This window comes from Gymnoscopelus braueri (genome assembly GCF_963280865.1).
Source record: "Gymnoscopelus braueri genome assembly, chromosome: 14".
Classification (NCBI taxonomy): domain Eukaryota; kingdom Metazoa; phylum Chordata; class Actinopteri; order Myctophiformes; family Myctophidae; genus Gymnoscopelus; species Gymnoscopelus braueri.
Window position 1 is genome coordinate 19,326,217 of NC_137619.1, and position 12,817 is coordinate 19,339,033.

The 12,817-nt window shown below is 42.6% G+C and overlaps 1 protein-coding gene across 3 annotated transcripts in view; it reads right to left on the bottom strand.

Annotated features, from left to right (window-relative positions):
- Window positions 1-358: 358 nt before the first annotated feature.
- Window positions 359-12,817, bottom strand: part of desi2 (desumoylating isopeptidase 2) — a 30,975-nt gene continuing 18,516 nt past the window's right edge. For 2 of the 3 annotated variants that reach the window (XM_080450243.1, XM_080450244.1), the window contains exons 4-5: window positions 11,686-11,827; window positions 359-7,183 (exon numbers count right to left, since the gene is read on the bottom strand). In XM_080450243.1, coding sequence (XP_080306369.1) covers window positions 6,860-7,183; window positions 11,686-11,827 — 466 coding nt within the window. In that variant the 3' untranslated portion in view covers window positions 359-6,859. The remainder of the gene's footprint in view (window positions 7,184-11,685; window positions 11,828-12,817) is intronic. The other variant, XR_013934477.1, reaches the window with a different exon arrangement.

Genomic DNA, 12,817 nt, shown 5'->3' on the forward strand with positions numbered 1-12,817 from the left:
TTGCTCTACTTCAGCCCTCTGGTAGACCCGTTCCTCTATTTATTTATGAGTCAAGGACCCAGGGCGGTACTGGAAGTATTGCCATGTTGTAAGAAGAGAGTAGCAGAGGGGCCAGAGCCCACTGTGGACACGGTGTCTGAGATTGTTGAGACAAGGCTCTAATCACCTGTACAAAAAAATGGTAATGCAACTGTTAGATGTGTGCAATACTGGTCTCCCCAACATTGGTGGAGTAATTATGTAAGCATACAACTATAAATCATACATTTTCTTCTTCTTGTGCATATTCATTCTACCAGTTTCCTTTCCTGGGGTCCAAAAACACGGATAAATGAAATAATCATGACACAAACTAATGTTGTAAACCATATATTTTTCTTTAATGACTTTAAAACAGGTTACAAATCTGTTCAGCTCCACTGAAGGCTCTAACAAAGGTGTAAAACATCTGTAGTCAGTTTTCCAGGGTTAAGAAGGGATGTAGGCAGAGATTTCCCAGTCTACTATCATAGCTTAGGATGTTCTTATTGTATGACCTGTTAGTTTCTCCTAGAGGTAAAACAGCAAAATCGGTGCAATATTTTTGTTTTAGCAAAAATAAGCAAATACTTTCTATTATACAGTATATACGGTACTTATATATACTGTACATCGATATGCAACTTAAAAAGAAACCATGATATTCCATCGACTTTTGGAACATACAGGTATAGAGACTCCCATTTAGTTCAGAACCACCATAAGCTATGAGAACTCTGGGAAACCTGGCCCTCCTCCCTCATGTCTGTCTGTGTTTGGTGACAGACAAACGGCAGAAGAAAACAGTGCAGAGCTCAGTGAGCCGGGCGGGTACAGTAAAAATCATCAGGCACAGCCACCACATGGTGAGGGGTTGACATCAGCAGTAAGAGTATGTACTGTGTGTGTGTGTGTGTGTGTGTGTGTGTGTGTGTGTGTGTGTGTGTGTGTGTGTGTGTGTGTGTGTGTGTGTGTGTGTGTGTGTGTGTGTGTGTGTGTGTACACTGTACGTGTGTGGCGAAGGAAATACACCAGTCACTCACTATTTTCCCAGACAGCTGGATTTGTTTTAGAACAGAAAAGTTAGAGGCTGTCAAAAAAAGAATCCAGTATCCGGTAGATGGACATTTCAGACTTCACACCTCGTGGGTGTGCTGCAAAAAATAAGACACTGCGAAATGTTGAGTTTTACTTTAAGTCAGTGTAAAAATGTGCCTTTTTACAGAGTTCAACTTTTGCAGTAGGTAATTCTGACGTTCCTCCTAAATGGCGGCATTTAGTCGATGTGTTTCTCAGTCACGTTCCCAGTCACGTTCCCCACCTGGACTTTCCCTACCACAACAGGGGATTCAAACTTGCAGCATTCCAGGCACAAGCATGATATCAGAACCTCAAGGCTTACCACTATATAACCAAGATGACTGCATTGCAAATATCCATAAGTAATAAGTAAGCTTGATGGAAGAATGGGATTTCTTAGACTGTATGAGACTATGAGTACAGTACAGTATGTATGACTGTTACTGTGTGTGTGTGTGTGTGTGTGTGTGTGTGTGTGTGTGTGTGTGTGTGTGTGTGTGTGTGTGTGTGTGTGTGTGTGTGTGTGTGTGTGTGTGTGTGTGTGTGTGTGTGTGTGTGTGTGTGTGTGTGTGTGTGTGGTAGGGAGGGGGGGTTGGACCAGGTGGCAGCTTCTTGGTTGTCATAAAATACAAGCCTATGCGCACACGCGCATGCAAACACACAGAAATCTCAAACAAAGAGAAACATGCTCGCATATAAACATACATACACGGTCAAGTTGTAAACAAAAGCTCTTTTTTTTTCTTTATCAAAGACAGGATTACAAAAATGCACTGCCAATGTGCATTCTGGGAAAAAGACTACTGCATTAGGAAAGAAAGCAACAAAGAAAAAAAAGAAAAACAAGGGTGTGTGTGTGGAAAAGACAATAAAAACTATTTATATAACAGAGCATTTTGGAGTCCTGAGTTATTATACAAAACAAAACAAAACAGAAAAAGGCCAGAGTCAACATACAAGTGATAAAAAAGGACACCATTTGAACAACGTCTTAGTTTTGTCGAGTAAAAAAAAGAAGAGAAATAGCAGTGTGGCCTGAAATAAAGATGAACTTAAAAAGGGTGCGTGTCATTTTCTCTCTCTCACACACACACACACACACACACGTGTTGAGGTTGGGACAGCACACGTTCTTTTTCACAAATTACTTTCATATATGAATGAGTATTGTTCCATTTTACAAGATTGCATTTTACATGACAAGAAAAAAACTAATATTTTATAGGACTACTTTCCTCCAGTTGTAGGAAGAAAAACAACACTTTTAAAGACTTAAAGCTGAAATCGGGGATTTATTGTAGTTAATCAATATTTTATCCTTCTTTAAGGTGGTGTAGGAGAACAGTAAAACTGCCACATTTGCCATGGTCAGAGACACGCTCGATGCTCTGCTACTGCGAAATATTGATCACACTGTTGGATCTCTCCAGGTTCTAGACAGTGCTAGAAGCTCACATCACTTACTGTGAGCCTAACGTTATATCGCAACATTTACATAATCCTATGCTATTATTTTAAAGACTAATTGAATCACTGCAGTTGATGCCATTTGCGCTGCTGGACAGGTGGAAGCTAACTACAGATGAGTAACACTCATCATTTTGACCACCAGCCCTGGTAGCCAACTCAGGGCTGTGGAAGAATGTGACACTGGTAGTGATGACATGTGACATTGCGTCAACCAAAAAAAGCATGCATGTTGTTGGACGCATGCACTTATAGTAAACACTGTGGGTAAAATGACTCAGTATGTCATGGTAGGATTACATCGATTAGAATCTGTACTAGACATAGGTGTATGTGTTGATAATGTGGTTTAAGATGAAGTGTTGCAATATTGGAGCATAAAGCTGTTGATGCCTACGATAGCTGCTTTGAGTAACATTGCTGAATGTTGCAGTGGCAGAATGAATGTAACTGTTTGTCATAGAAGCATTGGATGTCAGAAATGATATTATTGCATGAAGCAATGTTACATAATGTTCTTGTTCACAGCATGATCAACCAGGAGGTACACTGTCTGATGCAGTAACGTCAAAGTGCGTCTCTCTGCCTCCCAGTGTCCGGTGTGCGCACACGATGTATTACGCTAGGATGCACAAAATATCCTACTTTTTTGCAGCATTTAAAATAGGATTTTATTATATTAAGCATTTTCAAAAGGCTTTCAAAGTCTTTGGCCTTAAATGTGCTCAGTTTGGGCTGTTTTCTGAGCGTTTCCTTCATTTTAGACTAGTCATTTTAGTCGTGCACGTTGTAGGTCTCTCCATGTGTGTGTGTGTGTGTGTGTGTGTCATAGGTGCCCACAATCTCTGACTGTCATTTTCTGTGTGCGGTGCACGCGATCTGTGTTTATCTCTATCTCTCTGATGAATAGTAAAACAGTGGTATCGGATTACGCACGCTCCCTGGTACAGACAGCTTGCGCCTGATTGGCTAGTTCCACTCCATAGCCTGGAGGGACGGTGGGTGAGAGATTATGAATTCACACCAAAAAAAACACTTGTTAGAGACGGATTGGAAAAATATTCAGGGATTTAGTTCCTTGGCCTACTGCCATGTATACAAAATAAATTATGCTCATCGTTGCAGGAGTTTGCGAGATTAGCTACACCCTCACAAACATAACACACAAACAGGGCAAAAACATACCTCCATCCCGGCCATTCTGGCTAGGTGGAGATAAGAGGAGACAATGAGCAGAAATCCCAGATTGTAGCTTTAATCCTCTATATTAAAAAAATAATAATGCAACTTGGTAATACATATTTTGTTTAGTTTTTTAATGGATATTTATCACACTGGATAAAAATTCTATTTATCGTTTTTGGCATACGTTTTTTTTCCCCGTAGCAACAGAAATGTGCTGTCCCAAACAAGTCACACAGATGGAGAAAAAAAAGACTGATGTTTTGCAGGCTGGACTATGATGGAGCCGGTAGGAGGCTGGTCTCCTCCGGAGGGACAGAGTTTTCACTGCTTTAAGGTGTGAATGTGCTTCTTCGTGTTTAGAATGCACGTTTTCTTGCTGTTCCCTTCTATTTGTCTGAAGGCATCCGAGTATAGTACTGTATGTGATTGTGCATGCATGTTCTTCACATTGCCATTGCTTTTATGTGTATGCAAGTCTGTCGCCCTCCTGTCTGGACCTCTCTCTGTGTGTGTGTGTGTGTGTGTGTGTGTGTGTGTGTGTGTGTGTGTGTGTGTGTGTGTGTGTGTGTGTGTGTGTGTGTGCATGTGTGTACCGTGTGTAGAAAGAAGAAGGATAGCTAATACAGTTGGCTCCACATGACTTAAATGTTCACTTCGCCAATCTTTTGTAGTATAACATACTGTAGCATGTGAACCATTTTCTTAAGTGTTCTATCTCTCTAAAAGAGTGAGCAATGAAAAGGTCTGAGAAAATTACCAGAGTGACATCACTCGAGTTCTTGACTTGCTAGCTCAAAAGGTACACAACATGGTGAATGTGGAGATTCTGACCCATTCTGGGCCTCTAGAGTGAGCGAGTCAGACTTGACGTCCCTGCCAATTATGTCAATTTGGGTACATTTCCGAGCTATTCACAGCCTGCCTCTGTGAGACAGAGCAAGTAATGGTTCCATCCTATAACGGGCAATGGCATTAATGAAGTTTGATTTATGGCGATAATGAAAAACTGTGAAAATAGGAAGGTACTATGGGAGAGCAAGTACAAACTGGAACTGAACACCCCTCGTTTTGGGTAGGATATAGGAAAAAGACGGATTCTAGTTCAGAGGCTGAAGGGGGGGAAAAAATCACCTCAAACCCCAATAATGCAGCAATAGGAACCTTAAGTCCTGAAATACAGATTACATTAAGAACCAATGTAAATGGGAAATGTTACAATTGTTCGGATTGATAAGCTGCTACAGCACCTACACTCTTTTGTCCCAGTATGTACGCATGTACTGTGTATCCAGGGTGTCTACAACGAAGCCTTACAGTGAACAAGGATGCTTGTTCACAGCTGTGAACAAGGATGCTCGTTCACAGCTGTTTTCTTAAAGCCATGATCTCATAGGTCACTTTTCATTCATAATCAAATGCTAGGTGTGTCTGTGAGGAACACAGACCAACGTAACATTTGACAACTAGTGTAACTTAGCATAAAGTATTTCCTCTAAAGCAATTTCATTGGTTGTATGATGAGAGGGCAATATTGAGGTGCCTGTCTCCTCTTTAGCAATGTAAAAGCAAAAGCTGAGACAGGTTCAACTTACAGCACTCAAAACGCACCGCCGCAAAACACGAGGCACGTTGGAGGAGACGCACACCTGCTGCGAGAAAACCACTGAAAACTGAAAAAAATACCCAGCTGTGTTCAAGTTAACGACCTATATGATCATGGCCCAACAGTTCTTAATAGCATAACAGGTGTTGTATAAATAGTAAATAAAAACCAGCCTGCTTGTATCACAGCATTTAGGTCCACCTCTGTTCTTGGGTCAGACAAGAACGAATAGACACAAAGTTTGGACACTCATGCTTGTGGCAAAAGGGGCAGTACCGGACGATGTTGCGTATTTAGCAGTTGGCAAAGGGTACTGGACGCTGTTGGGTACTTTAAAGTACATAGCAGCTCCCCTGACCAGACTTCTGCCCTTATTCGAGCTGTGTTTCCCATTCACATTGCCTTAATGTTCTGTGAATCTTGTTCTTTGGGCTGGGGTCTCAGGTAAGCGGTTTCAGTTTAGCACCAAGATGTCTCACTAAGGAATCCCACTGAGTTGTCATGGCAACAGTTGGGAGCATCCCCTGGGTCTTAAGCCTAATTTATGGTCCATCACACGACGGTGGCGTGCACCAAAAATAGCAGACTTACAAGCTCACAACGCGTTGTGAGCTTGTAGGCCGCCTATTTTCGACATGCGACACCGTCATGCGACAAACTATGAATCAGGCTTTACAGTATTGTTTTGTCAGTTGCACGACAGCTATGTAGATTATGGAACTCCTTGTCAAATACAGCCTTAGATTGAGGGCAGGGCAGCGGTAGGAGGAAGAGAGGCGCTTGAGTCGAGCGCTGTGGGAGTAGTAGGAGGAGCTCTGTGATTTGGGAGGCTTTCCAATATTCCCTCCATGTATTAACAGCTTTGAGAAAACACAAAGCCCCCCAGAGACAGAAATAGTCATGCTCACCACAAGCATCTCAAGAAATAAATTGCTGCAAATATGGTTATTTACTACGACCACAGAATTGTTGTGGTCCATGTTGATCACGACCTCCTTATCCCCTCATTTGTCAGCTTCAGGTGTGAAAGGTAAGCTTCTTGTCCCGTTTAGGATTGCACTCCCCTGCTACAGACCAACACACCCATGCTCAGTCTTATTCTAAAGATGTTATGCATTAATCTGCCCCTGCTATCCAGAGAGAGATGCACAATGAATGAACCAGCGAAGGAGTGTTAGGACACTTTTGACAGAATCTGCTTCCCAGGGTTCAAACCTGTGGCTTTCTGTTGACAGGACCAAACTCCAACTAGAAAGCCAACATGCCACCTTCCAAGGGATAGATTGAAAGAAACACTGTTTAAATCCACAAAGACACTCTCCGGTGCCCTACAAATCGCCCAAAATCCCACCCCAATTCAGTCTGCATCTCATCCAAAGAAGCCCCCCCCCCCCCGCCAAGCAGGTAAGTAGGCTCAACGTCTTCTCAAAGACACACATGGGCTGCTGTTGGGATATGTCGATTGTCCAGTCCCTGACCCACCGCCGACCCCACGCAGGACGCCCCCTACCGTCTGGGCTGGTAGCGATGAGGAGGCTGGTGGCGGGGCAGGAGCGACGAGGCGGAAGGGCTGGAGGAACGGGAAGAGGAAGGAAAAGGAGGCGGAGAGGAGCAGGGCGACATGGCGGCCGCCGGGTCCTCTCCTTCCTCCAGCTCTCCTCCTCCTCCGGCCGCACTGCCCGCCACTGCGTGGAGCTCCTGGCTGACGCTGGACTGCAGCGCGGCCGGCGTGAGCCACTCCTTGGGCAGGCAGCTCTGCAGGAAGGGCACACAGGAGCTGAAGTAGGCCAGCCGGTTCACCCAGCGAGGGACCTCCCTGCCGCACAGGATCTGGTGAAGAGAGAGGAAGAGGGGAATTATCTAATCTGCCTTAACCCATTATGACGAGAACCCATCCGTGTCATTTTAAGATTTCTTTGGCTATTCAAAAAATAGCTTGACATGAAAAAATTTGCAACATATAGCAACATAAGTTTTTTTATTTCGTATTAAACTGCTTCTTCTGCTAATGGTTAAAGTGGTTAAAATCTAAAGTGACAGATGCTTTCCTGGTCTTAATGGGTTAAAGTTCCCGATAGGTCTACCCAGGTGGAGGGTGAGTCATCAATCAAGAGGGGAAAAAGGGATCCCTCGTAAGTGCTTTAAATATCTAGTCAAAAGATTTGTATTTGATTATTTCAGCTTTATGGTGAAATATTAATGTTATTTTTATCATGTTGGTGTATTTTTCTCTGACTCAGGGTTTTGGCGCCCTCTCCTGACCAAAACCTTATTTGGAGACAAGGAGAAAGTGACTGGCAGTTAAAACAACCTCATTCTCAAAACAATGCAGTTAAAATACCAGTTGATTATAAAACGTTAGGCCTATTTTTTACCAAACACTCTGTTTTCCAATGGGGTGGGTCTGATATGATGTTGACTGGAGTGTCTTTGGGGTTTGAGATTGCCTGTGCAGCCAATGGGCTGAATGGACGACTTACACACTGTGGGTGTAGTCTTTAAATGTTTGGTGGTTGCAGTGCCATGTATTGTCTGTCCTGATGAAGGTCTAACGACCGAAACGTCGACCTAAATAAAGAGCAACATGTTCGCAAGTTTCAGACAGTGTGCGGGTCCTCTTTCTTTGGTTTGATTATCAGAGATCCCCTTTTGAACATTCCCTGATTTATGAAGTTGTTAAAATCTTGAAAATGTGCAAATCTGAATATATATATTGTTTAAAGGGAACATTTGTGACTCAAATCTTTGCTTCTGGGGGGGGTCCATGGAACAAAATCTTTTGAGATTGCGCAGCACCGCTATGAGCTTTTTGAATAGCCAAAGACATCTAAAATTACACAGATGCGTTCCCAGATTGAATGAGTTAAGCCATTACGGTACAAGGGACTTCCAAGAACCCTGGTCTTTGATCCCGCAGCCGGTTAAACTGAATCATCTTACTGGCAGACTTCCTCTTTCAGATATAGGAGCACAGACTAAGAGACCCGGGCACCAGCATGTTCACTTATAACAAACACAAACATTTTTTAATCACGTATTACATAACCGCTTACTTAAATGAAAAGGAGGGAGAGGGTATAAGCAAATTATTCTCATTCGATGCACTCGAAGTCAAACTAATCTCTTAGCGAATCTTTTCACCCCATATCTGAAGTCTGCTCCACGTTTACATTTCAATTCATTTATGTTGTTCTACAAGGCTGAAAGAGTATCGTATAAACCAGTGGTGTGTTCTAGATTTTTTTGGAGGGTATACTATGATTATTCCCTGCCTCCCACACGCACGGCATGCTCACATGCCCGCGTCTATAATTAATTAAATGTAAACATTTTGCACGTGGCCCACAAAAAAAAAGTAAACATTTTGCACACGCGCTTTGCGCGCGTGTGGCCCACACACAATATGCTTTGTACTGATTTTCTCAACCACTTCCGAGCTGCTTTTAGCCTTAAATGCATTTTCAATGCAAAGCAAGGATTATTACCATGTAAGAGCGCAAGGATTGTTATAAATAGATGCTGATTAGGCTTATCAGATATAATAGCAGTGTTAACAGCAAGCATTCATGTATCTATTACAGAATAGTATTAACTTAGCATTGAAGACACAAACAAGCCGGGGCTGCAGCGAAACTCTTAAACAGATCGCTTTGAAAGAACGGCTTCTTTTTTGGCGGTGGTCGTGGTCCATCTTCGTTTCCAAGAGTCAGGAGCAGACTGAACTAAAACCAACATTTCATTGCCTTTTATGCTGTGCTATGACGCGCATACGCGAATACTAATGAAGTACTCTAATCACTGCCTGATTAGAGTACTTCATTAGTATTCGCGTCGTTGAGTTAATGTGTGAATTCCGTCGCAGCCATTACTTATCTCCTCAAGAACAATAGCTACACACATGATAAGCCATAAACTCAGAGTTAGCCCACATTCTTGCTGCCCCCACTCCTGGGCAGTAGCGTATCATAGTGCTGCACGATTCTTGCTCAAATGTGAATCACGATTTTCCTCCATAATAATTGAGATCACGATTCTCACACGATTCTCACACAATTCTCTTGTAAATATAAAAATATTAAGCAAAAAAAAAAAAAAAAAAATGTAATTAAAAAGAAAATCGTCATAATTTAAAATCGAGATCGCATAGGTGTCTGAATCGAGATCACGATCTTTTTTCGATTAATCGTGCAGCACTATATCAGACCGTATCAACGTATCAGATACGCTGTTTTGAACAGTTTTTGGATGTAGACGGTGGCGACGAAAAAAATCTACAGGGCATTCTGCGTATACAGCGTACCACGGTAGAACACATCCCTGGTATAAACTAACAGCTGTACAGATTCTTGCGAAGAGAAATGTAGCAACGGAAAGCTTTCCTCACTCGAATCGAGTCTGGCCTCAATTTACCCAAAGGTTTCAAAGGGCTTCGGATTGAACACGTGGATTTGCATGTCGATTCAGATTCAATAAAATCGTAGTCTTTGGTATTTTTTGTTTTGCTCAGACAATAGGAGGAATAGGAGAGTATAAGTTCGGACAAGGAGAGAAAATAGAGAATGGGCAAAGAGAAGAAGGAAAGAAAAGATAAGAGAGGAGAGGCATGGAAATGGAAAGGGATGGAGTGAGTGAAGAGAAGGAAAATAAAGATGATATTTGTGTAGAGGGGAAAGGTATTCTAATAAAGGAAAGTAGAATAAAGTAGAGGAGAGAAGAACAGAGGAACAAACCTCACGTAACATTTGAGCTGAGTCACACATTGTCAATACCAACAAAATGTAGGTATGATAATATATGTAGTGTGCATGTCTAGCATACTATGCTAATTTCAGACAGTAAAGAGCACACACCAAATACATCACACACACATCAAACACAGCCCTCTCTCGCTGGAGAATTAGCCGCCATGCTTGATCTATCAGGCCTAAATAAACATGAGACCCCCTCTCATTCATCTCTCTCTCTCACACACACACACACACACACACACACTTTCTTTCATGCGGCCTCTTCTCATATATTTTCTTCCTATTCATTCCCCATCCTTCTTTCCCTCTATCCTACCTCTCTCTGTATCCCACTCATTATCTTGTCCTCCAGCTACCCTCTCCCTCTCCATCTCTCTCACGCTCAAACGCTGCATGTCTGAGAGGTTACATGAGTAAACATGATGTTCCAGCCCTGAGGGCAAAACCAACTAAGGTTTCCTGTCTGCGTGCGTGTGTGTGTGTGTGTGCGAGAGCAAATGAGACCGTTTGATTCTGAATGTGTTTATGTCTATAAAGACATGTATGTTTTGTATTTTAGTGTGTATATTTATGTATGCTTGCTTGTTTTTCTGACTTTGTGTCTATATGTGTTGGTGAATGTTGTCGGTGTGTGCCTACTGGGATACATCTTTGTCTGTGTATGCTTGACTATGTATTAGGGTGCAAGTAGGAGTGGGTGGCATGACGATCTTAGATTGTGGGTGATAAAACATTCCTGCACAATTTCCCCTTCCAGAGAGATCGAGAGTATAGTGCCTAGTGCAACATTCTATCAGCACAGACTGTGCTCAACCACACACTGCTTCCAAACTTGCTTTTTTGCCATAACTGTCTGGTGTTGCCCAGGCAACTGCAAATCACACTAAGTTTGACGTGCCCGCTCCATCTCATCGCTATTAAGACAAAGACGCAAGTGGTGACGTAATCTCTGTGTACACGTCAATCAATACAAGCGGGTATGGAATAGACAGAAAAGTGTCTAAGCTGCAGCTTGGACTATAATGACATGCCCAAAATAGGGACGCCAGGTAGAAAATGTGCTTTACATCCTATATTATAATCGGCTAATGGGAGGGTGGGCCCCCCTCAAAAGTTTTTTATTATTTAATGCATGTTTATTTGTACCGTTCAATAAACATTGAATAAAGTGAACTTAAAAATCCACTTTGGTATTGTTTATTGTATTATGGTGAACAAAATGAGTCTGGTCCTGGATTGCATTTTGCCACAATGTTATTCAAGTGCTGTATAAGATAGTTTAGGTGATGAAATAGCCTAAAATAGTTCAAATAATCATTTGAATAAGCCACTCAGAATTTCCTCTCGTTGTGATGTCACAATGGGAACAATTTGCATTTGGGTTGTGGCTGAGTGAAATAAAATGACGAATAAATCTGGTCATTCAAAATGTACTGTTGTCTAACAGCCAAAAACTGAATCTATTTAGCAGTCAATGGCTTCAATTCATAGTAATATCACCCCCACACAGCCTGTTGCATTAAGCAGGCAACACACAACGAGCACGTAAACCAGCGTGGTCGAGTTTGTATGCACATGCCCCACCTCTGACAGGGCCGAGGAGAAGTGGTTGCAGTTTTTGTGCATGAGGTGGTAGGCGTTGCCTTTGTACTCCTTCCCCATCTCCTCTACGATCCTCTCCACGTCCTCCTCTGTGAAATCTGTGCTGCCCAGCACTATGGCTTCTCTGCGGGGAGAGAGAGAGGGAGGTAGAAAAGCAGGCACATGGTTAGAGAGGGATAAGAGATGAATGGAGATGGGGTGATCGACCATATTCCTAGGGTTGCAATTCTGATCTCACGTGAGTCACCACTCCACTCCCTGGCACGTGTGACGTGAGAGCTGAAATAGCCGTAGCGTAAATAGGGACAACAAGAAAAAGTGCTCCTCAGAGCACAGGTCTCCGTCAGGTCAAGTAGGTTATTGTAGGCCAGCAATGTTCGGAATTCGCCTATCAGGATGGAAGATGAAAAATCGGACATGATCACTTCACTAAAGAGATGATGTGTACCGATTTGCGTGATGTTTCGACACACTTCGTATCATTTATACAATCATTATTTTTTGTGCAAAAAAAAAAGTGGCATTTCTTTCTCGGCCTAGTGGGAATGTGCGTGCAAAATTTCACAGAAATTGCATGCTGTGTTCATGATTTGAGGCATTTTGTTCAAAACGGAGCACTCCTGCAAACTTTGGAAGCCAATCTTAGGCAATCAGGATGGAATATGAAAAAAGACCCGTTTTATTTAATGACAATTTAGAGATACTGTGTACCGATTTGCGTGATGTTTGGACAAAATCTGTAGGAGCACTGTCAAAAAATGTGTTTAGCAAAATTCGGCCTCCTGGTGGTGCTATAACAGGCCCATGTGAAAAGTTTGGGGCAGAGATTCTGCTCTGGCATTCAGGGAATGTGTGTGCACAGATTAGCTGTTTACAGACAGAAGGACGGACACACAGACAGATGGACGGATGGACGGACGGACGGACGAGGTGCAAAACATAGTCTTGGTCATGCCATTCGGCCTAGCCTCGTTCCCAGCATCACTCATCTGTGAAGAGAAGAGCCTGGTCACAACCTAAACCAGTGAGTGTCTCGGAAGTCCTGAGTGGACAGGATTTCCGTCCGTTTTTTGACAAATCACAACACTCGCTTCATTCACGGAGAATGTTAATG